The following is a 27,442-nucleotide window of genomic DNA, read 5'->3' on the forward strand; positions in this document are numbered from 1 at the left end:
TTTCTACATTGACTCCATTAAGATTATTAAGTTAGCATTTCATACTTATATAATGCTGTACTTAAATTCAATAATATTTTCTTATACCTTTTTTAATTGCATTTTTACTGTTTAAAAATGTTACTTATGAATATCCCCTTTGTTGGTCTGCTCTAAGAAATATTGCTTATATATGAATATTTTGAATTAGGAATAAATGAAATTCCGTTTTTGCTGTCAGAACCAAATTGTAAAAATGCATTGCATGTCTTTGAAAATCAGTATACTCTATTAGCAGGCCTGTCAATATAAAAAGTGCATTCCCTTTCCACCTCTTGCTCTAATAACCTTTTCTGTGTTACTCTGAGGCAGTTCACATAATCAGAGTATATTGTCAGCTTACTGGAGTTGGGGAAGCATGAAATGAAAATCACGTTAATATTGATCCAATTCTTTTACTTGCAAGTGTCCTTGATGTCCTTTTCCACAGAGCAATAACTGTTGATGTTAGGTAGCCATTTTCTTTTATTTCTTATAGTCCAGTAAATCGTTTACAAGAATAACTAATGTGAATAAGAACTTACCACTTCGAATAATAATCTGTGAACATTCCATCTTAATTAATGTCCATATTGCTAATTCTGGATATTTACTCTGCCGTTGAAATAAGTTCTTCAGGCTTTACAGAGAACAGCCTACGTGCAGATGTAATGTTTATGTCTAGTTTAAAACAATCAAAAGTCTGTACAAATTACTCATGCTGTACTCTATGTGATATAACGATGTATTAAAATGGACCATAAATAGTAATATCAATTATTGATTCAGGTAAGCATTACCATTTCTGAATCAAATTCATTATAAATTTGAAGCTGGTATCTTGGTAGTTTTATGGTGATATAGATAATATCTATTTTGAATTACAAAATATATTCTCTGTCAACAGAAATGAATTGAAGTGAGAACCATGGTTAAATCCAATGCATTCAGACTAAAATACCCACAACTGAGAAAGGGAGAATTTGATGTGTAAACTGTCTAGATTTTTCATCTGTATGAATTAAATTTCATCAATAACTATTCAGAATTTTATTTAAAGTGTGTTTGAAACAACAAATAGAAATTGTTTATTTGAATAGAAACAGTCTATTTCATTTATAGAAATACTTGCTTTCATAAAAAGATTTTGTATTGATAAAGTGAGGCTCCTGACTCAACATCAAATATAAAAGAGAAAAAAAGATACCTGAGTTTTCCAGTCATTCTTTCCAATAGTGTTTTTATTCAGTATCACTAACTGTCTTTACCATTAGGATTTTTCTATTGCAAAGACTGTTTTTTCTTTAATCCTGTTCTATACAGAAGGTGATTTTTTTTTTCAGTCCTTGGCCTTCAGCAGGTCTTTCCTTTTTATGTCATCATCATTTACGTTTCTTAAGAAAGGAAATACTATGTCTGTGCTATAAAGTCAAAGGCAAAATTTAATTTTGAATTTAAATTATTTACAAAGAAAAATACTTTTCAGTAAATGATTGTTACAGTGAAGTTTGTTCTATGTATGTACTACTGCTTTTATCTCACATTAAGATTGACATAAAACATTTTTGAGTGTTAGGTTTCTCAATACAACAAAAACCATTCTTTCATCTTGTTTAAAATGTTCAAAATTGTAAAATTCTCAGTAATAGATTGATTCATACATATTTTTGCACAAGATCATATCACCATATCTAATGTAATTAGTTGGGAGTATTTATCTTAAAATCTTTTCCTTTTAGTGGAAATTAAATAATATCATTGGAGTTACTAAAAGCGCTGTTCTGTAAAGATATTTGTTGCTCTGATTTCAGCTTTAATGAGAAAAAGTAATGTCTATTTAAAATTTCCCAAAGTATTTATGTGTCATTAATACTCCTTATAGAAGTATTTAGGTTTGAAAATGAATTGCAGCATTTTTCTCTTACGTAAGGGGAGATTTTTGTCAAAACACATTTCCCAAGCTAAAAATGTTGTGAAATGGTGTATATTGAAAAGAATTTCTCCTCCAAAAAAGACTGCCATCTTAAACTGATTTCAAGATGTTTAGAAACATTAGAATTTCCTGATATTACATTTAGATAAAATTAAAATGAGACTAAATTTCCATTCTTCCCATTTCCTTCCAATGATGGAAGAAAAGTATGTATTAAATGGCTCATCTATATAATTCTCTAAAACAAATTATGATATCAACTTTGTTGAGAAAGCAGTTTTTTTCCTTATCCAAGATATTAAGAACACTTATATTCTTAAGATGCCTATATACAAAATCAAAAATGCATGTCAAATATATTGATGCTTATGTAATTTTACTTAAAAATATCTTTAAATGAGTAATATGGTTACTGAGGGAAAATCAGTTTTTAATGTAAGCTATTTACACTCCATTCAGGTTTACAAACACTTCATGGTACCTGCCTACACGCTATCCTTGCTGTCTTCAGGAATTATCCGATCTAGGGGAGGTGTTGAAGGCTCATATTGCCTTGTAATGAATATAAACAGTGTTACAACAGCATGGTGGAGGGAAGAAGATTAATCCCAATTGAAGGAAAGGAAACCATTATTTGTTGAGTACTCATTATTGACTAGGTATTGTGCTAATAAGACCTTAGACGCATCCATTATCTTATTTGAGTTTTAAATCCTCACATCAGCCTGCTTTTTTCCCCCTTTATATAAATCTTAGGCAGCATTATTGTAAGCAATAAAGCATTGGTTGTATTCTTGTTCATTTTTAAATTATGTACTTAGTAAACTTTTAATACTCTTGTTAGTTTATTTTATCAACATTTTAACAAACATTTTGAGAGCTTATTATATAAATAATATTCACACATTTCACAGTATTTCAGCATCCATTGTTTCATTTCAACATTGCAATAATCCTGTGAGAGTTCAGTTAAAAAATACTTGGTTCTCTTTCAACGGGCTAGAAAACTGAGGTTAGGAGATTGGTCTGGATATATTTTTAAAATACGTTTTTAATGGATGTTTGCAGGAAAAATAAAGTAAGAATTGCAAATCGCACAGTCCACCTTACTCATTTATGAGGAAACTGTAAAGGACATAAAGAGAAAAGTAACTTTTCTTAAGTACTGTACATATAAAATGATTAATATGCAAATTATGTTTGTATTTTCATGTGCTCACTCAACAAATATTTATTGATTGCCACTTTTTTTGACACTTGATACACTGGAAATTAAAATCTAATACGAGAATACCTAAATAAAAGACTTCAGAAAAATATCAAAAAATAATATATTTTGACTTATAAGATACAAAATTTATACAGCGAAGAGAATAATCAACTAAACTGAATTCTGAACGACAGAGCAGGTAAGAGAATTCCATGTAAAAGAAATTACACATGTCAGACTTAAAGGTTTGAAGCAGTGTGGAAAGGTTTGAAGCAGTGTGGCATGTTTGGGAACAAAAGCGTTCAGCTCTTGGGGAATATAAAGAGTGAAGAGGTCGAATCGGTAAATTAGTGAGCTATTAAATAAGCAGGGGCCAGCTCATGAGTCGTACACCATGTACTTAAACTGTACAGATCAAATAACATGGAAAATGTGTTCTTACAGAGTAGATATACATAATATAGGTAGATAAGTAGATAGGTAGGTAGATACACATGTATGTTCATGTATCATTTTAATAAATGAAAATTAAAGCCATATCTCCGTACTCAATGGAAAATAAAGGATAACTATAATATAAAACTGGTAAGAAGCCCCTGCTACACTAAAATTGGCTTGTTATGGGTTTATATCTTTTCTCTTTGTGCATTAACCACACAGACATGATTTATTGTTTCCCTATTATTATAAATTACTTTTTTCCTTATTGGTATAGATGTTTTAGAGTTGTCTATAGAATAATTCCTTAAACAGAAATAAACTACTTTATAGTATTTTTCTTTACATTAACTGTTTATGTGTATCAATAGAAAAAGACATGATGGGCAAATGAAATTTCTTTGCCTTAATTGCCCAGACTTTCCAGTTAGACATATTCTCTGAATATTATCAAGATAAGTTAATGTCTCCAATTTATCACTTCTATATTTTAACTTATCCTTCTTTAAAATAACAATATAATTTTAAAATGATAATAATAATTGTTATTATTATTATAGTAGTAACAATGCTAGAGTATAATAACAGTACTAAAAACAGAAACATAGTTTTCTTGTTACTTCACTTTTAAGATATACTTTGTTTCACGTGGATCCTTATTATTAAGAGAAATATTACAAAAGAGGAGCTTCATTTAGGTTCATGTAATGCAGTATTCTATATTAGATGACATTTTCACATACAGAGCTTTAAGCATATTTACTTACTAAGAAATCTAATGTGTATAGGATGTTTTCCTGTATTTGTTATTTGTAACATGATGTGGAAAATAACTTAAGTGTAATTTTTGGATTTGGCTTCATTAATCTATAATTTGGTGGAATTTTTTGTTCTGAAACCTTTCAAATTTTATGGCATTTTAATGTTTTCTTAGAAAATAAGGGTATATGTCTAGCCTATCCAGCTTAACACATAATTCACATTTTCAAAGCCAAGGCATTCTGGTGGTTTGTGGTACTCGCTTGTTAATTTCCTGATGAATGGCTAAAGAGGCCAAGAAGTGCACTCAGTCCAACATGTCTTCTGAAGATAGATGATCTCAAATAAATTCTCTTCCCAATCAGATTTTGATTTGCTGGGTGTTAAACCAATTCTTTCTAAGGACAGTGTTTATAAGCCTTGTAATGAGACAGCCCTTTGAGACCTTACCTCTTTTCGCCTGTAATTTTGATAAATGAAAGTCTAATTCATAAAGGATATTGTGATTGAAAAGCACCTTTGGATCTCATACACTTTCATTTAGATAAATGTTTGGTGCAGTATCATAAAAATCCGGAAGTTTACTGAGCTGCAAACTGATAACACTTCAACAGGGACGATAAGTTCAGTGTGTTGGTAGGGATTAGTTTACTACATATCTTTGGAGACATAATTGTTTTACTGCTTTAAAACTAGAGGGGGTAAAATTGAATATACATTTCTCAAATATAATATACATTTGAGAGCTCACATTCCTTTGACTAAATTTTCTTTATTGGAAGATTTTAATTTTATTTTATATTTTTAATAACACAAGAGTAATGTAAAGCCTTTTTAAAAAAGACAAAGCGGAATGCACACAGTTGTGATACAAGGAAAAACTTGCTGTATTAAGCTGACTCATGCATAAAGGGCTTTATTGACTATTTCATGTAAAGAACCAAGTTCCCTTTCATGTGAATTCATAGATTCTTCAATAAGCACTCAAACTGAAGGCAATTCACCAAGAATCTCTGAGATATCCTGGAATCTTCAGGTTAAGAGATACCCAGAGGTAACTTTTATGTCTCAGGTTATTCATTTATTCAGTATTTATGAGGACTTGCTGTGTCCCAGGCAGCGTGCTAATAACTGGGATTACAAAGACAGAAGGATGTTTCTAGTCATCAAGCAAGGAGCTTCCAGACTGTGTGGAGATAACAAGCACACAAACGATTATAATACATATAACTACTAGAGTAGCAGGATTTACGAAGCATAAGGGATGGGACTTCCCTGGCGGTCCAGTGGTTAAGACTCTGCACTTCCAACGCAGGGGGCACAGGTTCGATCCCTGGTTGGGGACTAAGATCCCACATGGTGCGCTGCACGGCCAGAAAAAACGGCATGTGGGAGAGTGCACACAAACCTGCCTTAAGAAATCAGAGTGGGGAACTCTGGGTGGGTAGACTTGAACTTCAGTTCAGTAAGTGTTCATGGCTCACCTGCAGAGTACCAGGCACTGAGGCTGCAGAATGAGGCTATAGCCCAGTGGAGAAGACATACACATAACAGATAGCACCCACTCAGTGTGGTTGAGTTCTGTGGTAGACTGTGAAAGTATGGATTGGTTAGGAAAGGCACCTGAAGGAGGTGAGTTTTGAAGGTTAAGTAAGAATTAGCCGAACAAAGGAGGAAGGAAGGGACATACCACATTGAGGGAATACTTTTAGCACAGGTAAAGAGGTCTGAGCAAACATGACGTATTTTGGGACCTGTAAATGGTCCAGTATTACTCCTGGGGGAGTAAGAAAAACTAAGACAAAACTGGTAATGAGAGGGTAAAAGGCCTTAATCAGTCATGCTAAGGGGTTTAGATTTGTATCCTAGAGTAGAAGCCTTGCACTGAGTGTTGTTGATTGGGAGGAGTTAACACACAATATTAAGCAGGAAAATAGTCTCAACTTATTAGTGTTTAATAATAATACTCTGACAAAAGTATGGAGGGTGGTGTGAATAAGGGAGCTATTAAGGCCTTCTAAACCAGAATGATGATGGCTTGAGATGGGTCGAGTCCGTCACCTTACAGGATGAATCCTGTGTCGGTGGCTTAATTAAGTGGGTAGATCAAAATAGGAGGAGGTGAAGAAGCCAAAGATAATTCGTTCAGTTAGGGAAACGTGGAACTAGGAATATCCAGCTGAAGATGTCTAGTAGAAATAGGGCTACAAAGACCTCAGGAGGGATTTCTTGGTTATTAATCACTGGATTTGCCACTTTGTTCTCAGATGATGCAAGCTCCGAGTTTCTCAAATTAAGTTACTACCCAAGAAGCAAACAACGTATAAAGATAGCTGTCCCCAGAAGATTACTGTTGTGCTGGCTTTATATCACCAAGAATCCAAATGAAATTAAGATAAGGTTCTGGAGCATTCAGTAATCAATCCTCAAGCTTTTATTCCAGAAATAAGAATCATCTGTGGGCCAGTGAAAGAAGACTACACATATAAGCCATTTAATTCCCCTCACCTTCCATGTAGCATTGATCTGTATGTCTCTGAAGTATTTATTGAAAGATATATTTAACAATCTGTTACTTTATATTGTTAAGCTATATTTAAACCATGCTCTCTAGATGCTATTGTCCAGTAAGAGCTAGGATGACAGATGGTACCTCTCAGCCAGTGACACTCTACAGTGCTGTCATGACATGCTGTGTTCCTCAACGTGTGTTTTTTACTCCTCTCTGGGCTACCTTTGCGTCAATTTGTTAATGTTTTAGCAAACAGAATTGGCTCTGAGTCACTAACAAAAAGAAATGTGAAAGCTGCAAAGAAAGAAGCTAACAGTCTGGTTTACAATGCAAGTTTTACCACAGCTAGATGCACGTCCAAGAAAATGGTTGAGCAAATATCCACAGGCAGTAAGGGACTGTTGGAAGTCCTGTACTGGGCCTAGGAGAATTGACCGGAAGTATTCATCGTTCACTGGAGAGGATTTTGGCCAAAGGCATGACAAGATTTGTAGAGTAATTGCATTCATGTGTACACAATACCATAACATCCCCTAAAACTATGATACAAAAATACTGTGTAGCAGTGATTTATTAGGCTCCCATATTCAGGAATATATCCACTATACCAGATGAAATGGGAAGGTGTTTTTCTAGTTAATGCTGCTCCTTGAAGCCTATATCCTAATACTAAAGCTAGAACACAGTAAATTACACCATTTTCTACCAGGTTGAATTCCAACTTCAAGTGACATGAAATAAAGGTATTTCTTAGCTGTATACATATAATTTACTTGTAGCTCAGATAATTTCAGATTCAATGGCACCTGCCAAAGCAGATGTTTGAATGCAAATATTGAAATATTTGTTAAGCAGTCAAATCCATGAGAGATTTAAATGTGTTGTAATTTCTAACCTGCGCATTGATTAACAAGTTACTGCTAGATCAACTCTTGCTATATTTCAGTTTTTCTGAGTTATTTTTTGTGTGTTTGAATTTTGGCCTTTTGTACTATTTTTTATATCAAAATAAGGATATCACTTTAGAAAGCCATTATTTATTGCATCCATTGCTACGGAAATAGCTGTTTTGATGTACATTATATGTCTACATCATTCCTTACTCTGCGTTTCTGTAGCTTCCCAGTAACAACCATTTCTCCCTTCAGATGTGAATGCTTTCTTGTTTTCTTCATACTTATCTACTTTAAAAAATGATCTGATCAGTTGATTATCTCATTCACACTGAAGTATAATTGTGTAAAAGTGTTTAATTTTATGGATCAGAAAAGCAAGTTTGTGGTGAAGTACAGATTTTTGGTAGAAAGTGCAGTGATCTTAGAGTCCCAAGTCCTAGATTCCCCAACAAGGCATGTAGCTTTCTCAGCCTGTTCCTCATCTGCAACACAAGAGTAGGTGATTACACCCCTTGCCTTTCTCGTGGAGTTATTTAGACCAAACAAGATAAAGAAGGTAAAAATCTTCTATAATTGAAAGTAGTATGTAAATGCAGCATATATTTATAGGAAAGAAATGGATTTATAAGAAAGTAAATCACAATGACCTAAATTATTATGTTTTGGTTGTGATCAGGCACTGAAGAAGATGTAGTAAAGTCTAAGAAAACATTCCGAAGTCAAGCAATAGTGAACCAGAATGCAGAGACAGAGCTCATGCTGGAAGGAGATGACGATGCAGTCAGTCTGCTCCAAGAGAAGGAAATCGACAATCTTGCAGGTACATTTTAAAATAGTTTTTTTATTTGTTGTAAGTAATAAATGCACACAAAGTTATTGAATTTAAAATCTATCTCCTGATGAATAAGCTAGTGCCAGTGGTTGGAGCAATGCTCAATCATGTGAATGTTAATAATTTATCTCATTTCTAGTATTGAAAAGAGGAAAGTAGATATCAAACTAATGATAAATGAATAGCATCCACTTTCTGTCTAGTGAAGAGCAACTTTTACTATAGGAGAAATAATGGATAGCATAAACTGTTCCCATCTAACTGCCTAAATAATTGGGGGGCTGGCGTGGGGAACGGGATGGTAGACTTCACATATGACTAACATGCTAACAGCTGTGAAAAATAGCCACTTCAGGCAGGTGACCATTGAAATAGCCATTTCCTTCTTGCTGTCACTCTTGGGAATGCCCCTCCCATCCCTGTTTTTTTTTCTCTCTCCCCGCACTGCTAATCCCCACTACTAGGAGACATACTTTCACCTGCCCACCCTCAGTTTTCACTTTGTCCTGGTGCTCGTCTAAGGTCAATTCAGAGCAGCATCTACAATGGCCCAATGGGCTATATATACCTTAGTGTTGGCATGTAACCACTTTTTGTTTTTAAACCACTTTTGAGAATCTGATGAAAGCAGATTGTTTCATGAAGGTACACCGACAATCTTGTACACAGTATCAGAGGGTTCACTGACCCCTGGAAACCAGTCTGTGGAATCAAATCCTAGATCTCTGGCTAAAAACTCCTGCTTTAGAGTCTCAAAAGTGGTTGAATCTTACCTCTATTCTATATTTTCACCCCATACAACATTGGAGTGGCAGATGACAATAGAGAAGTGCACTTACATTCATCATTATGTTTACAAAATAGCGCTCCTGTTTCCAGAAATGAGCTGAAAATTACCTGGCATGCTTTAGGAAAGTCTCCAACAATATTTCTGCCAGTTAGAAATCTCTCATTTTACCAAAGAGAAGATGTTATTGTTAATTGTAAACTGGAGAGGAATGTTATTCTTCCTCTTCTAGAAAATGTTTAATAAGGTTATTCTAACACCAGCTCCTGGATACTCCTATGTTATTAGCAATTCTGTATCATGAAAACGATTTTTCCTATTTAAAACTAATCTTAAGTCCATGAACAAATGTTTGCCTTGAATTCCTGAGGAAATGTTCAAGTTTTAGTATTGTTGTTTTTGTGGGTTTTTTTAGTAGTTCAGAGATTTTTATCTGAGGCCATTTGGCAATTTAAGCAAATGAAGTCCATTATTTCTTTTTGCCACAGATTGTTTTCTCGTTTTCTGATCTTATTCTTGATCCTAAAGAACTAGAGAAAATTCCCAAACACGATTTCTGACCTTTTGAGATATTGTGTTGCCTTTCCTCATTCACATATCCTCACAGATATGTTCAGTAATTATACAGTTTAGTTTAGCATCTCTGGTCTTTAGTTCCCACTAAAGGTAATTAGTTGATACAAATTTGGCTAGTACCTTGAAGTTTATTATGATAAGATCTGCCCACTAATACCAGAAGCAAAATCTGGTAATGATTAATGACTCCTTTATATTTCTCTCTTTTAATGGTACCTTGGATAATTATTAATATTAATTTATGCTTATAAACAAAATTCTCAAAATAACTTTAAGTCAAAATATGTAAAGAGCAATGAAAGTAGGCTTGAAATAAATTGTTTAAAAATCGAATCTTAACCAACTGTCTCTATCAATACTCCTACAACTTCTGTGTTTTAAACAGATTTTTCTTTGAGCAGATTTGATCTTTTCCCTATCCACCAAGTCCTAACTCATACTCTTTCTGTGGAATCCTCGTGTCTGAAAAATCTTATAAACTGTCCTAAAATATTGATCTTCTACTTAGTCTACAATGTTCATGTTTAAATCAGCAGTGCACAAATGTGACCCTGAACTTTGAATGCAGTAGAAAAGAAGTAGGGGATGGATATTTTGTGAAGGGAGACGTAACAGTCACAGAAACAGTCTGCATAATATATAGGTGTCTAACAGATTCATTCTGTAAATGCTGAAGCCTACTTACTAATCTGGACTGCCATGGTAGTGACAGTGTCACATAAAAACAATTTTGGAAGTTAATTATAAACCAGTATTCTTAGGTTTTAAAAAAATCAGCTGTAAGTTTTAAACCACATAAATACATAACTTTTTTTGTTGCTCTAACAAATTCTTATCCAAATAATTGTTATTTCTGTCTCAGAAGTCAAAATTTGCTAAATAATAATGTCTTTCTTAGGATCAGTTTCTGTTTATAAAAAGAAAAAAAAGAGGAAGAAGTATAACCAGCGTGCCTTGCTAGAAACCAGGCAGTGTTTGAAGGGTTTCATGTGCAATAACCTATTTAATAGTCACAACAATCCTGAGAGGTAGATACAATTATTATTATTACCTTAATTTTACAAATGAGGATGTAGAGGTCAAGACAAATTTAAGTAGCTTGCATAAGGTTAACAAGTATATAAAATAATGTATTTCCTTAAAAATATGTAGTATATGGCACAAACTAAAATACACCAAATAGTGTCTTTAAATAAATATGTGTATATACTTAAAGACTCTTAAAATGATGTAAAAACAAGATCCTCAGTTTATAACTCAATTTTTACACTGGCTCCAGTATACTATACTTAGAAGTTTATGAATAAGCATAATAATTCATTTTAGTTTTATATATGTGTTCCCCCAAATCATCTAGTAAGTTAAAAAAATCTGACAGGGTATTTTCAGCACAATTGTATTTAAACATTGACCCTTTCTCACGTTTTCTCCATTTTCTTTGGAATTTTCTAGTTTTAATAAAGATACAATGTCCGCAAAGTTCTACAGTTTTAAATGTCATACAATTTTCTGTTTCACTTTTAGTTCCCTTTCTTCCCAAGCTGTTCATCTCAAGAGGCAAGTTAAATATGTGTGACTAGTAATTACTCAGTTTATTATGTATTGTTGCAAATGGCTAATATGATTATAATATAGAACTGTGGCAATCAATTATTACATTAATAACACCTAACTTAATTTATCTTAATTACTTTTTTAGTTTGTAGTGATTGACCAAAGTGAATTAGCACCTAAGATTTCATATGTAATTAAAAATTTCAACTTACTAATTATATTGTTACTTAAAACATTGAAATTAATTTGTGTAATTCAACTGATTTTAATCTAAAATCTCAATTATTTATTTTAATTTGAAATTTAGCTTGGCAGGTTATTTCTTCAAGTAATTATTGAGTAACTAAAATTTAAAATTAACTCAAATTTGTGTGAATTGACAAGTGAATGATTTAATTGATAGAAAGGCTTGTCTCCCACTAATAGAATGTATTTCATTTCTTTTAGAGTAGTAGTTCTGTCACATATGCGGGTAACAATAGAAATATTTTACATAATAGAATTAGAATTCGTACGGATTCCTTTATTGTTACTTCCAGATGTTAGTAATTTTGCTAATTTAGAGAATTCTGAGTTAATGTTAATGATGATGGTTCTTCACGCTTTATCAGTTCTGTAAGTTGTTAAAAATGTTTTGTTTGTGTATATGTAAGCTGTTATTACCAACAATCCACCCATGTATTTAATGTCAAATAACTTAAACGATTTTCTACAAGCCCACACCACCAATGTCCAAACTTCTCTTTTTACCTGAAATATCCTTCACACATCTCTAATCTACACCCTCCCTTATCTCCTCCTATCAAAATCTCTACCCTTTTTTATAACTATTCAAATAAAATACTGTGTGAAATATTCACTAGCCAGTCTTATCACCCCGTAACATTTTTTGGCAGCAACTTTATTGAGATACAATTCACATACCATACAATTGACCCATTTAAAGTGCACAATGATTTTAATGATTTTTGTATATTCACAGTTATGCAACCATTGCCACAATTTTAGCACATTTCATCACCTCAGAAAGAAATCTCATATTCTTTGGCTATTCCCCCCAACTTTCCCATCCTTCCTCCACAGCCCTAGAGGACCACTAATCTACTTTCTGTCTCCATAGATTTGCCTATTCTGGACATTTCATATCAGTGGAATTATATAATATGCAGTCTTTTGTGACTGGCTTATTTTAGTTAGCATGATGTTTTCAAGGTTCATCCATGTTGTAATATGTATATCTTTTTTACGGCGAATAATATTCCATTGTGTGAATGTACCACATTTTGTTTATCCATTCTTTGTCATTTATCCATTCAAATGTTGGTGGACATTTGGTTTGTTTTCACTTTTGGGCTGTTATAACTAACAATGCTGCTATGAACTTTTATTTACAACATTTTATGTGAATGTAAGTTTTTATTTCTCTTGAGTATATGCCTAGGCATGGAATTGCTGGGTCAAATAATTACTCCATTTTTAACTTTTTGAGGAACTGCTAGGCTGTTTTCCAAAGTGGCTTCATTATTTTAATTCCCATCAGCAGTGTGGGAGGGTCCAATTTCTCCACATTCTTCCGAATGCTGGTTATTATCTACCTTTTTTATTACAACTGCCCCCCAAATTTTGATTATATTAATCTTAAGACACTTATTACATAAAGCCTTGTTTTGTAGATGCTGTTCTATATGTTTTCTCTCTCCTTTTAGACTGTAAATTCCTTAAGGCTATCAACCATATCCCATGTACCTTTGAACCATGAAGAAATCTAACAACACTACTTGCCCTGAAAATGTTCCCATTGAAAAAGTTCATTATAGGTAAACTGGAGAGCTGAGATAATTATCTAGTTAATTTATACCAAAACAAAGAGACAAAATAAAACTTTTGAGCTCTTGAAATTAAGTATTTGGGAGCTTGAATTATCAGATCATATGTTCGTACTAATTAAATCATTCAAATAATGACTCAACTCATTACTTGTCTTTTCCAGGGTATGAACATCTAAAGTTAAGCTAATCTTGGTTCCATCCCAATTTCTACTAATTATGTCATTTTAACTAAATGTCTCTTAAGGTCCCCATTTTTAACATCAAGATACCACTGTGACTCTTTTTTTTTTTTTTTTGCGGTACGCGGGCCTCTCACTGTTGTGGCCTCTCCCGTTGCGGAGCACAGGCTCCGGACGCGCAGGCCCAGCGGCCATGGCTCACGGGCCCAGCCGCTCCGCGGCATGTGGGATCTTCCCGGACCGGGGCACGAACCCGTGTCCCCTGCATCGGCAGGCGGACTCTCAACCACTGCGCCACCAGGGAAGCCCCCCACTGTGACTCTTAATCAAAAAAATAATAACTCTCTCTATCACATGGAAAAGATGTCCTATAACCAACGGACTATAATGTTATTTTGAATATTTTTAGAAGAATAATTAGTATAGGGAACTAGCAACATGGGGAAGAAGTGTTAGAGTGTAAAGGTTGGACTTTTTGTGTGTGGGGTTTTCAAAATGGTAGATTTACAATCCTTTACACACACACACACGCACACACACACGCGTACATACTCTAACCAAAGTCAAGAATCTGAAACTTAGAAGAAATGCATTATGTGAATTTAAGAATGAGAAAAATATAGAAATAAGGGAGGTCTACTAAGAGAAATAGAATGTAGTCAATGGGAGGTTCTCCTAAATGACAATCACTTTCCCCATGTGACTCACCTTTGAAGCTCATCACAGTTCCCATGCACTTTCACTGATGTTTAGAGGGCAGTACCTGTTCAGACTGTTTTTCTTATTGTTAACAAGTCAAATTCTTTGCATTTCATACAATCTCTGTTCTACCAATTCAAACTAAAAGCAGGTATCAAATGATAGGGACGGAGGAGGAAACTGTTGCTTAGAATTTTTTTAAATTATGAAAGTTTCAGGCATACGTTATAATTCAACATCTGTATAAATACAAAGCGATCACCTTCACAATTCTAATTACCATCCGTCACTGTACAGTTGGCCCCCTGCGCTTATTTACTTAGAATTTTTTTAAGGTTGACCATTCCTACCTCCCTAAATCTCTCTTTGACTGCATTTCACATACTCATTTACTTACTCAGTAACAGTTTTTGAATACTTAGTGACTGTAGAACTCTGGGGTTCAGAGACTGATAGGAAAAAAAAAGGTCAGCAGGAGAACCAGCTCTGCTACCCCTACTCAGCAACTCAAATAACCAGGAATTATGGTATAGAATATGCCTACCCTAATAAGTGAAAGTAGACAATTAAGATGATCAGATAGATAATTTAAGCCTTTAAATGTTCTAACTTGAAATGTTCATCTACCAGAGGCAAAGTTGTTTATTTAAGGAGTGACTGTTACCTGAAAACTCAGCTAATAAGAAAGGAAGATAAAAGCAAAGTATAGGGCATACAAGAAGGAAGAACTCAAGAGTCTAGAAAATTATAATAATAAAATGAAAGGAACAACAGAATTCTAAAAATAGAGTTTTTCAGGGAAATGTGTTATTTAAAGAAGAAAAAGGAATATAAGCCAAAAGCACAGAAGAAATTTACTATAATTGTTTAATGGAATAAGAATATAAATACTGTAGATGAGAACAAGGTCAGTTGTTTCATAGATGCAGATAAACTCTGACTCAGATCATGTCTGCTTGAGTCAGGCCTAACTATTCCACACAGTCCAATTCTAATATGATTAATGAAGATTCTTTTCCTGACAAAACTAGTATTTTTTAAAAATTCCTTAACAGTTATACTTAAGATGTTTTAATTACAAAGTCTAACTAGACTGGAATCAACCTGATATTTGTATTTAGGGGAAAATATCTTTTAAACATTCTGGATTCTCTGAAATGCATTTTGCTCAGGATTTTCCCCTTAATTTTTAAACCCAAATGTGTTTTAAGGGAAATTTAATCCATATGTCCCTGACTCACTCACACTTAACTCATCAAAATGTTGTTTAGTAAAAGCTATTTGATGTTGAAAAAGCCTTATGAGTCTTTATAAGTCTTTTTTCTCTCTCTTTGAATTAGGAAGTTGCTTTGCAGTCATAAATAGTATACCCAAAGGGTTCGTGTTCAGCTTCAAACAGAGAATTCGCAAAGCTCTTAGAGACAACATTAACACATGCCCATTTCTTACAAAAGCTAAAATGCTTAAACTTCTAAATTAATTTTTTAATTCAGCTGAAAAGTTGTGAAAATCAATAAAAGCTTCACCTTGAATATCTAGCCTTCTTAGCCTTTCTTCATTATTTTTACAATGTCTACAAGACCATTTTAGAGTCTGCAAATATTTTACTGTATCCATCTTTCTGTATCTCCAAAAATGTATGTCCTCTCCAACCATGGATTCTGTAGTCTATAAAAACACTTTTAAGGTACTTTTAACTGTAACAACATCCCACTAACCAAACTTTGTAAATTTAAAATATAATAAAAGGACATAATTCAACTATGTTTGTTAGACATCAACCATGATTCAGCTCATATATAATGTTCTTACATCTTTTTTTAATTTTAAGAATAAGCCATTCTTTGTTATGCTGCAAATCTTTCACAAACCACAGTGATGAGGTCTATTCTCTCTAATATAGTGTTCTAGTTGAAACCGGTTTTTATTTTTTACTGTTTTCTCTGTATGGAGAGTTTCCCACAAAGTAATCCCTCTACAGATTTATAGTTATACTTACTACCAACCTGAAAAGTAGTGGCAATGAACAACTCAACTCACTTATCAATAGACCATCTCTCTCCTATATGTAGGCAGCTAATATTTCAAATGTGTTTTTTAAAGAGGATATGATGAGGATATTATTCACCTGTTGAAAACATATGGGTCACCACATTTGTCACACTTGGAGGAAAAAAAGTGTGAGATAACAAAACTGTTTTCCTAATGCCGAACTCTGGGCTTTAGCAACTTGGAGAAGAGGAAGAGGTGAGGTTTCATCACTGCCTCACCTCTGAGTGCTCTGCCATCGCTCTGAAAGACTTTGGCACTAATTAACAAATAGGTAAAAAACTGATTTTGCCACTACATTTAGAGCAGTGCCATACAAAAGGACAAATTAGTCTTTCTGCATACTGAAAATATTTTATTTATTTAATTATTTTGTTTCGATGACTTAGTGCTTATGAAGCCAGAGCAACAGCCTGCAAAGGTACCTCAACATAAACAGTCAGCACTAAGGACAAGTTTTACATGGAAATCCATTTATAAGTAGTTATTCCAGTAGAACCTGCTCCATCAGATCAATCATCAGTCCAGTAAATATAAATCTAGAACTTTTTATCAGCAAAAAAGAAGAGAAAGTCAGCCTCAGTTTGCTGGCTAAATATTGTAAAATATCTTCTTTCCAGATAAAATACTTAGGCAGTTTTATTGATCAGAAGATGACAGATAGTAATGTTTTATGTGTTTTTTCCTTCATTTTAAGTCACTAACACATGAAACAGCTAAATACAGTTGTAGTCCTATTTCAGTTCAATTTGTATCTAAAAAAGGAATGTTAAGAACCAAATATCACAGAAAACTTTCTTTAAAAATAAATCTTGCGGGCTTCCCTGGTGGCGCAGTGGTTGCGCGTCCACCTGCCGATGCAGGGGAACCGGGTTCGCGCCCCGGTCTGGGAAGATCCCACATGCCGCGGAGCAGCTGGGCCCGTGAGCCATGGCCGCTGAGCCTGCGCGTCCGGAGCCTGTGCTCCGCAACGGGAGAGGCCACAACAGAGGAAGGCCCGTATACCACAAAAAAAAAAATAATAATAATAATAATAATAATAAATCTTGCATCTAAGATTGGGTTGTGTGGATAAGTCTTCATTCACCAGCAAGTTTTCGGGGTTGGGGGTGGAATGAGCTAGTTAAAGTAGTAAAGAGTAAGTGTGGATGGGCAAATGATGCTGGCAGATAACTTTACAACTCTATGAGTTAGGTATTATACTTCATTCTCATATGTGGAAACTTAGGGTCAGACGTTGGGGTATTTATTTATGATCATATAACAAATACCAATACGTGAGCCCACTTTTCTTTCTCCAAAAGCCCTTGTTCATTCTACTATATCAGTGCTTTATTTTTTTTTTTTTTTAATCCTGAATTATAACCCATTGGTGTGTTAGCAAATCAATTACTTGGACTATTACCAGCATTATTTGTAAATGAAATAAAATGAAAAGATTCAAATAGAAAATGTCAAAATTCATCACACACAATAAAGATAAGAGCTGGAAGGACCTGTTGGGTCCTTATTCTCTGTTGCCAGATCCCAACTTGACTCAGGTTGGATGTGGTTATCCAAACAAAACAAATATAAAATATTGAATATCTACCGTGTGCAAGACATTACGCTGGGTGCTTGGAGCAAAAAGACACATATGATTAAAGTTCCTGCTTTCAAGGAGTTTACAGTGTAGAGGGAGGACAGATAATGAAAAGAAAAAAAAAAAATCCTTCATCTACAAAGGAAGCCATGATAACACAAAACAGGACCCTTGACCGCCATGTGGATTCTGGATGGGTGTTCCTTTTAGTTAATCATAAGTAAAAGATTTAGAAAGATTTGGAGTTGTTACAGACGACATGTAAACATAGTATGCTAATCTACCACCTTCTCTGTGAAACTACAGTAGGTCTAAATTATTCAGGTAGAAGTATGAGGCAGAAATCTCTGAAGGTTACTGGGGTGGGGGGCATTTTGTGCCATGAGGTACCTGTATTTTATCCTAAAGGCTACAGTGAGACAATGAACGACTTTTAAGCATGAAAAGATCTAATTTATGTTTTTTTAAAGATTACTCAGGCCACTGTACAGATTATGGTTTTAGGATGTCCAGACTTGAGGCAGGAGGCTGTTGTCCAGATCAGAGGTGATGAGAGCCTAAACTAAATTGGTGGTGGAGGAAAGAGGAGAGGAGGGCAACTTCTAACAACACTTAGGAGGTAAGATGTGGAGGACCATGATAATTGACCAGTTGTGAGGAGTAAGAACGAGGGGAATCTGTCCCAGGAGAAGAAATGATGTGGAAGCTGTTAAATGTGTTTGGGAATGTAAAGGTGCAGGGTTTTAGGGGAGAGAAGAATGAAAATGACTGGTTAGATTGGTCTGTTGGGTATCCACATTTTTCAAATGTATAGAATGGTTTGAAATTTGAGAACCAAGTTGGGCATGGAGCTCATAACTTAAACCTCTGAGATCACCCAAGGAAAGTGAGAATATAAAAAGAGAAGAGTAGCAGCCCAAAGTCAGATCCCCTGTGGAACAACAAGGTTTAATTGGCCAACAAAGGACAGCTCCTCAGGGATACCAAGAAGGAAGTCAGGCAGAAAGAGAACAGGAGAGAAGACAGGCTTACCTTGGAGATATTGCAGGTTCGGTTCCAGACCATCACAAAGCAAGTATTGCAATGAATCGAGGCACATGATTTTTTTGTTTTCCCAGTGCATAGAAAAGTTATATTTAATGTTTATATCATATTGTAGTCTATTAAGCGTGCAATAGCATACCTTAATGTAAAAATACTTTATTGTTAAAAAAAATGCTAACCGTCATCTGAGCCTCCAGCAGGTCAGAATCTTTTTGCTGGTGGAGGATCTTGCCCGGATGTTGATGGCTGCTGACTGATCAGGGTGGTGGGTGCTGAAGGTGGGGTGGCCATGACAGTTTCTTGAAATAAGACCACAGTGAAGTTCGCCACAGGGATTGACGCTGCCTTTCACGAATGATTTCTCTGTAGCATGCAGTGCTGTTTGATAACGTTTGCCCACAATAGAGCAGCTTTCAAAATGAGGCTCAGTCCTCTCAAACCCCACCACTGCTTTATCAACTAAGTTTATGTACTATTCTTAATCCTTTGTTGTCATTTCAGCAGTGTTCACAGCATCTTCACCAGAAGTAGATTCCATCTCAAGAAAGCAGTTTCTTTGCTCATCTGTGTGAAGCAACTCCTCAACTCTTCAAGTTTTATCATGAGATTGCAGCAATTCAGTCACCTCTTCTGGCTCCACTTCTAATTCTAGTTCTCTTTCTATTTCCACCACATCTGCAGTTACTTCCTCCAATGAAGTCTTGAACCCCTCAAAGTCATCCATAAGGGTTGAAATCAACTTCTGCCAGACACCTGTTAATGTTGACATTTTTACCTCTTCCCATGAATCACGAATCTTCTTAATGGCATCTAGAATGGTGAATCCTTTCCAGAAGGTTTTCCATTTACTTTGCCCAAATCCATGAAAGGAATCACTATTTATGGCAGCTATAGCCTTTTGAAATGTATTTCTTAAATAATGAGACTTGAAAGTCAAAATGACTCCTTGATCCATGGGCTGCAGAATGGAAATTATGTTAGCAGGCATGAAAACAACATTAATCTCCTTGTACATCTCCATCAGAGCTCTTGGGTGACCAGGTGCATTGTCAATGAGCAGTAATAATTTGAAAGGAACCTTTTTTTCTGAGCAGTAGGTCTTAACAGTGGGCTTAAAATATTCAGTAAACCATGTTGTCAACAGATGTGCTGTCATCCAGGCTTTGTTAGTGCATTTTATAGAGCACAGGCAGAATAGATTCAGCATAATTCTTAAGGGCCCTAGGATTTTCAGAGTGGTAAATGAGCTTTGGCTTCAACCTAAAGTCACCAACTGCATTAGCCTCTAACAAAAGAGTCAGCCTGTCCTTTAAAGCTCTGAAGCCAGGCATTGACTTCTTCTCTCTGGCTATGAAAGTCCTGGATGGCATCTTCTTCCAATAGAAGACCATTTCATCTACGTTGAAAATCTGTTGTTTAGTGTAGCCTCCTTCATGAATTATCTTGGCTAGATCTTCTGGATAAGTTGCTGCAGCTTCTACATCAGCACTTGCTGCTTCACCTTTCACCTTTATATTATGGAGATGGCTTCTTTCCTTAAATCTCATGGACCAACCTCTACTAGCTTCAGACTTATCTTCTGCAGGTTTCTCACCTCTCTCAGTCTTCATAGAATTGAAGAGAGTCAAGGCCTTGCTCTGGATTAGGTTTTGGATTAAGGGAATGCTGTGGCTGGTTTGATCTTCTATCCAGACCACTAAAACTTTCTCCAGTCAGCAATAAGGCTGTTTCCCTTTCTTACCATTCATGCGTTCACTGGAGTAGCACTTTTAATTTCCTTCAAGAACTTTTCCTTTGCATTCACAACGTGGAGAACTCTTTGGCACAAGAGGCCTAGCTTTTGGCCTATCTCTGCTTTCAACATGCCTTCCTCACTAAGCTTACTCATTTCTAGCTTTTGATTTTAAGTGAGAGACCTGTGACTCTTCCTTTCACTTGAATACTTACAGGTCAATGTAGGGCTATTAATTGGCCTAATTTCAATATTGTTGTGTCTCAGGGAATAGGGAGAGAGAGAGACAAGAGAATGGAATGGTCAGTGGAGCAGTCAGAACAAACACAACATTTACCAATTAAGTTTAGTCTTATATGGGTAGGGTTCATGGTGCCCCAAAACAATTACAGTATTAATGTCAATGATCACTGATCACACATCACCATAGCAAATATAATAATAATGAAAAAGTTTGAAATATTATGAGAATTACCAAAATGTGACACAGAGACTTGGAGTGTGCAAGTGCTATTGGAAAAATGGTGCTGATAGAGCTTCTGGATGCAGGGTTGCCACAAACTTTTAATTTGTAAAAAACACAGTCTCTGCCAAGTGCAATGAAATGAGTTATGTCTGTAGTATGCTTTAGAAGTCAAGGAACTCTGGCTCAGTCACTTCCAAACTGGTATTCCTTGGAACACAGTTATTTTCAAATATGCTAATGAGAAAAAGAGTATAGTTAAAGGTATTTGGAAAATTCTGGGTTTAAAAATAAAATGTTACACAGGTTGTGTTGTTTTTTTTTTAATTGATGGAGGGACTTTTCCAGACTTTTAGCATATTAATCAATATGTATGTCCCTAACACCTTGGCCTAAGTAGAGGATGAGGGTGAAGCCAAAAGGAGTGAATAGGATTGAGGAAGTAAGAGGTGAAAACTGAAGTCCAGAAGCTTAACAAAGGAGAGGAGACCAAGATAAAAGCATAGCTAAAGTGGAGGAGGGTAGGACCCAATGCCAGATGGAGAGAGTAACTGACTTGAACAGGAGGAAAGTTACATTTTCTGGAGAAAAAGAGATAACAATAAATGCAGAGGCAGAAAAATCTTTAGATAGAGGAAGACATTAAGATAAACAACCAAATTTCATTTTCTCCAAAATATGAATACTTCATTTATTATGCGGTCAGGATGGATGAATGTTCATATGTGAGTTTTTCTAGGAAGGGGCCATATATTTAGTCATCTTCTCTAAGAGATGTGTGAGCCCGAAAAAGGACAGACACCACTGCTCCACACTGTAATACCTGAGCTTTAATCTTTGGTTCCTTGACCTAAAAAAAAATCTGACATTTGAGGCTACGTGTGTTTTTTCACTCCCATCTCACAGTGCTCCCCTTTACACCTCCTAATCGTTGGCCCATCTTATTTCCTACTGTCCATATCCTGCATCTGTTTGTTCAAACTCTTCTCCTGCTTCACAACACTCTTCCCCGCGTGTGCACCAGTCTGAATCCTACCCATCCATCACAGCTCACTTCAGTTCACTGCCTCACCCTAACCCCCCACAAAGGCTGGAAATCATCACAATTCTGTGAATGCCTATAGAATTTTCTTTTCTGTCCTTCTTCTCTCGGTGGGAGGCAGTATACATAACAGTAAATACCCTGGAGTCAGATCACCAGGTTTGAATCCTGTCTCTACCATTTCCTAGTTGTGTGACCTTCCCTAAGTTACTTCAGCTCCCAGTCTCATTTTCTGTCTGTAAAATGGAGATCATAGCAGTAGCTATCTCCTAGGTACATTATGAGGAACAAATGAGAGTCACATACGTCAAGTGCTTTAACAATGCTTAGCTAAACCCTTTCTCCCTTATGCGAAGCTTATTTCTGTATATTTCTTATCTTTACTATGTATTTTAAGCTCTTTGTGGGTAAAATCCATGTCTTATACATTATTGCATTCTCTCTCAGTGCACAAAACAGTGTATAATTTTTGTTGACTACACGAATGAATGAATGAATGCTGAGTTAAATGTCTCTCTAAGCATTTAATTTACAAAGAGGAAGCAACTTACACACTGGGAAAAATATGGCAGTTATAAAATTATGTCATTAAAAAAATAATAGTATGCATGTGATATAGCTGGACTGACCAATTACATTATAACTCTTACTGGTTTTCAGCATATTTTAAATTGATCTCTTCTATAAAATGTAATGTTTTTCATATTTTAAAAGAACGATTTGAAATCAATTCCAGAAAAATATAAAAGATGTAATCTATTATTTTAATTGACCTTTTTACTATGTCATATAAATGCAACAATGGTGTATATCGTTTTCTATATTCTATATCCAATTCCATAAACACAGATGCTTACTGTGTGACAGAGCCTGTGTTAGATGCAGAAGATAATGCCACAGTCTTCAAGTAGCTTATGCCAAATGGGAGAAACAGCCTTCTAAACACATAATATTTGATACAAGTGCTGCAATAAAGATGTGCCCGGGAAACCATGGGAACGTGAAGACAAGGCACTAGTCCAACCAAGGGGTGCAAAGACCTAGTCCTCCTGGTCCAGTAGATTTAAGTCATCTCCCCTGGTTTATTCACTCATCCAGTCTAGTAGGAACTTACTCTTCTTGATCATTAAATGATATCCTAGTGCTATAAAAGAGTCAATACTCGTCCAGAGAGTGAAAAATGGATTCCATGTGTTGAACTGAATGTGATATAACTAGAAACACAAATCTCAGCTGGCTCACTTAGTGCATCAAAAGGCAGAGCAAATTATCACAATGAACGTAAAAACTATCACTGTTTTTAGTATATTTTTGTGCTGGAAAATCAGTAATATTTTACTTAGAGTATATATGCTTTGTAAGCTTTTTCTTCTATAAAGTTGTCTTTGTAGAAAATGCACTAGTTTCTGTTGGTTTCTTTTTAACATAAAGTATTATCTGTCCTACAAGGGAGTCAAAAAACATAAATGGTATGTTAAAGTTAGAGCCTATCAGATTCTCTCTCAGGACTTTTAAAAATTATTTATTGTAAACACATTAAATGAGATTTTAGATAGATGTTCTACCATGGTGAACAGATATTTTGTTAAAATGCAGCCTTCAGTTGGTCTTATATAGAGGGCTCCATTCTTTCTGTTTCTGTTTCGGACTCTGGTAAGCTGAGTTTTACCAGAGGTAGGTTTGCTCAGATCTGAAAAGATCATGTGCATTCTCAAGCACCTGTCTCATTTTGCACAGTAATAATCTAAGGAAACCACTGCACTGTGGGGATGATTGATTATTGTTCGTCTCAATCTAAGGAGGATAGGTTGTGTTCAGAAAGTCACCAGAGAGCACAAAGAGGCCACTTCTTGGGCACAGTGAGCTTGGTATAAAATTTGGATTTATACAGTGTTTATATAATCAGTAGTGTGGTGTGTGTATGCTAGGGAAGGAGACAATAATGCTGGAAGATAAATTTATAACTCTTGGGTTATGTATTTTATCAGTTGTTCAAGTTATATTTTCCTGATTTAAGCAAAAATATTCTGTAACTCTTTTCATCGCAAGAAAAGTTTTTGAAAATTTCAGCGCATCATTGTTCTGATAATATATTTGGACCACTAACAATATTCTCTGTACATAAAGGAAAGCGTCACTGATAGAGATTTTGTTACTATACTTTCTTTTTTTCTGAGGCATTTCAAATGCTTGAAACCCAGGGAAGTAAGTACTCTGGGTAAAAGGAATCTCAGATCTTCTGCAGCATTTTGCCCCTAACTTCCCTCTCCCTTAGGCACATACACAGACATCTCCATTTTTTTAATGCCTAAAGTTTTCCTAGGATTCCAAAACAAAGTTCCAACTTTCTTATTTTCTCATATTCTTCAATTGCTTTGAAATTCAAACATTTTGTTCTTTTAATTCTGTGGGGGAAACATTTTCTTTAAATTGATAGTGCCCTACTTAAAAATAAGTCCAAAGCAGTGATAAATATTTTAGATATGTTCAGTCACTCATGCTGTTATTTTCCTACAAATTTTATCACATTATAGAGTTGTAAATTTTTACCTATTACATTTTCATCTTAAAATTTTTTTGGAATGATATCCTTTTTCAGTAAACATAAAGGATCTCAGATTAGTTTTATTTCTTCTAAATAATGCAGGATTTTAAGTTTAGTAATTTTACAAAGATTAGTCAATGCTTATTATCCCAAAATAATGGTCTTTTACAGGTTCCAAAAGCAAATTGAACATGTGGTTTCAAAGTAAGTGAGTTTGGAGTAAATCCATACAGCTGATAAAATTGTATTAATATTAAACTAAGGTTAGAAAATATTCAAGTGACTCTAAAATACATCATAATTTCATGTACACTAAGTATAGTTTTTGCCAACTGAAAGTCATCAAATAATTGTAACGATGCCAGTTTTAATTAAACTACAGCTCCTTGTCCCTACATATATATTCTTTGTCGTGCTTTATATTGAAACTTGTAAAGAATTTTAGCATCGTTTGAGAATTTAATCGCCATAATTGACTTTTAATAGCCAGAATGCTGTTGACCCCCCTTAAAAAATGATTAATTCCTGGATCTGAGGAAGAGAAAAGCAGCCCCTGACCTCAGGAAACAAATGGACCTGACCCTTACAAGGAGGCCTCAGTATCATTGGGAGCTGGCCTGGGGCTCACAGCTCTGCCATGGTGCTCTCCTGTTGGACATAAACAACCTCACAGAATACCAGCATCAGACAAGGCCACGTGATGATGTGAGGCAAAAACAACTTTGTAATTTTGTCTAAGCACAGACAAAAACAGGGTCACTCTGCACAACGCCTAAACATTAACATCCCCCTTCCGTCATTATAGGAGTGACTGCTACTTCTTTGTCAGTTACAGTTTTTAGCCTAGGTCTAGTCCTAGATAAGATTTATTAAGATCTCCAATCACAGAATTATTGCCACTCCCTGACAGAGCCCAACCCGGAGCAAAGCCCTGCTTCCTTGAACCCTTCCCCAAATCACTTAACAAAAGCCCTGATCCTACAATACAATAAGTCCTTTCTGGCACCCTCTTACTTAGTCTTCTCATGGTTCCTTCCCATGTCTCCCTCACTGCAAGTGAGCAATCAGCCCAGGTTTCTACGCTACAGTTATGTTCCTGGTGGGCTTTGGCAGGAAGGTATTGACACATCCATAGCCCCAAAATTGTGAACACTAAACTAGTAGTTAAATAAAAATGTAAAAGAACTGTGTAAACTGTAAAGTTCTGTTTAAAAGTTGATGTATTCAGACTTACAGGCTTAGAATTATGTTTTCAGTAGAATCCTCCAAACCCACAAGTGGTTTTTAACATTCTAACTTTAAATTATATTTGATGAATAGTTCCCTTCCTAAATATAAAACATATGTATTTTCTACTCTAGGTTTACCCTCTCAACTGATTAAAGATCCCATGGCTCTAAGGAGAAGTTTATTCTTCTAAAGAATCTTTCCATTATGCTTGGGTGATCTTTGTTCTAGTTCAGATTTTAAATTAGCATTTAAATTAATGGCAAGTAATATCCCTATCCTTTCAAAAATAGTAATGGATCAATATTTCTTAAACATTATAGTGCCAGTTCTAAAAGGTAAATAAAATTATTTTTCCTTTAGTTACCACTTCAGATGGTAGAATTTTAAACTATTGTATGCAGCAATACAAGGGGAGGAGGTTTTGTCCCATCCATTTGTTTCACTGTCTTTTAATAGCTGTCACCTTACTTCTGTGTGTGGTTGAGGACATTGATATAATTTATCCTTTTATTGCCATAGTATTGATTAGAATTAATATATCTATACTCAGTCCCCAACTCACTACCCCAAACAGTTATGAGATTAAATTTGTACCTAGTTATCGTCTAGAACAGAATCTCCCAGATCACCATCTCTCTTGACATCTAGACATGCTGCCCTTTCTAAACTATTTTTATTTGGAAAGGGATCCAAGGTTTTCAAATAACGAGATCTTCCATATGGAAGATCTGCTGGTTTGTGATTGTGCCTTATGTAAACATTTTAATATCGGATCCAGAGGCTCCCCCAAAGGGGATTAAAACATAATCCCGCTCTGTATTGCTGTAGTGGATTAACTGTATTCTCTCTGCGGCTGGTTTGCTCCCTGAAGGTTACAACAAAAAGACCCAGCGCTCCTTAAACATGCTATGGAATTGGAAGTTGTAATTGGAGATTTCCAAAGGACAAGGGTAAAAATGACACACTATTAAGGCTGAATATTTCATGAGTGTCTTTCTTAAAGAAGGACCAGTTCGAAGCCCTTTTATAAACCCCCAGAAAATCTCAATTCAATAGAATGAGATTGGAGTAAAATCAAAACGAAAACGCGGTCGCCTTTCAGAAACGCAAACAGGTAGCGAAAATGTGCTCCGCGTTAAAAGTTCATGGAATTGTGAACTTATAATTCGTAATACTGTATATCTCGATAAATTAGTTTGCATGGTTTTGATAATGTGTATCATGATTTTTAAATTTTTTTCCAATTTGATTGGATATGTTAAATTATATTTTAAGACAACGCAGCAGTTCGCCATTTTTAATGTTTTTGACCACTCATCGTCTCCAAATGCCAGAAATCTCTGTTAAACCAGAAATCACTAGCTTTCTGTGTTTAGAATGACGACTTTTCTGAGGTTTTATCAAGGCCCAACGATGTGTAAGAAGACACTTTGTTTCCAGTGTGAATCAGGTCACCTTCTTTCTCACCTCACTCCAATCAAGAGTACACCTCCTGGATTTCTCCTGGAGGGAAATATGAAAAGTGGCATCCAG

The 27,442-nt window shown here is 35.2% G+C and overlaps 1 protein-coding gene across 9 annotated transcripts in view; it reads left to right on the plus strand.

Moving 5' to 3' along the window:
* The window catches only part of NBEA (neurobeachin), a 607,387-nt gene that overhangs the window by 370,340 nt on the left and 209,605 nt on the right, over window positions 1-27,442 (plus strand). For all 9 annotated transcript variants that reach the window (XM_055089393.1, XM_055089395.1, XM_055089397.1 and 6 more), the window contains one exon: window positions 8,443-8,586. In XM_055089393.1, coding sequence (XP_054945368.1) covers window positions 8,443-8,586 — 144 coding nt within the window. The remainder of the gene's footprint in view (window positions 1-8,442; window positions 8,587-27,442) is intronic.

This window comes from Physeter macrocephalus, chromosome 13 (assembly GCF_002837175.3).
Source record: "Physeter macrocephalus isolate SW-GA chromosome 13, ASM283717v5, whole genome shotgun sequence".
Taxonomy (NCBI): Eukaryota; Metazoa; Chordata; class Mammalia; order Artiodactyla; family Physeteridae; genus Physeter; species Physeter macrocephalus.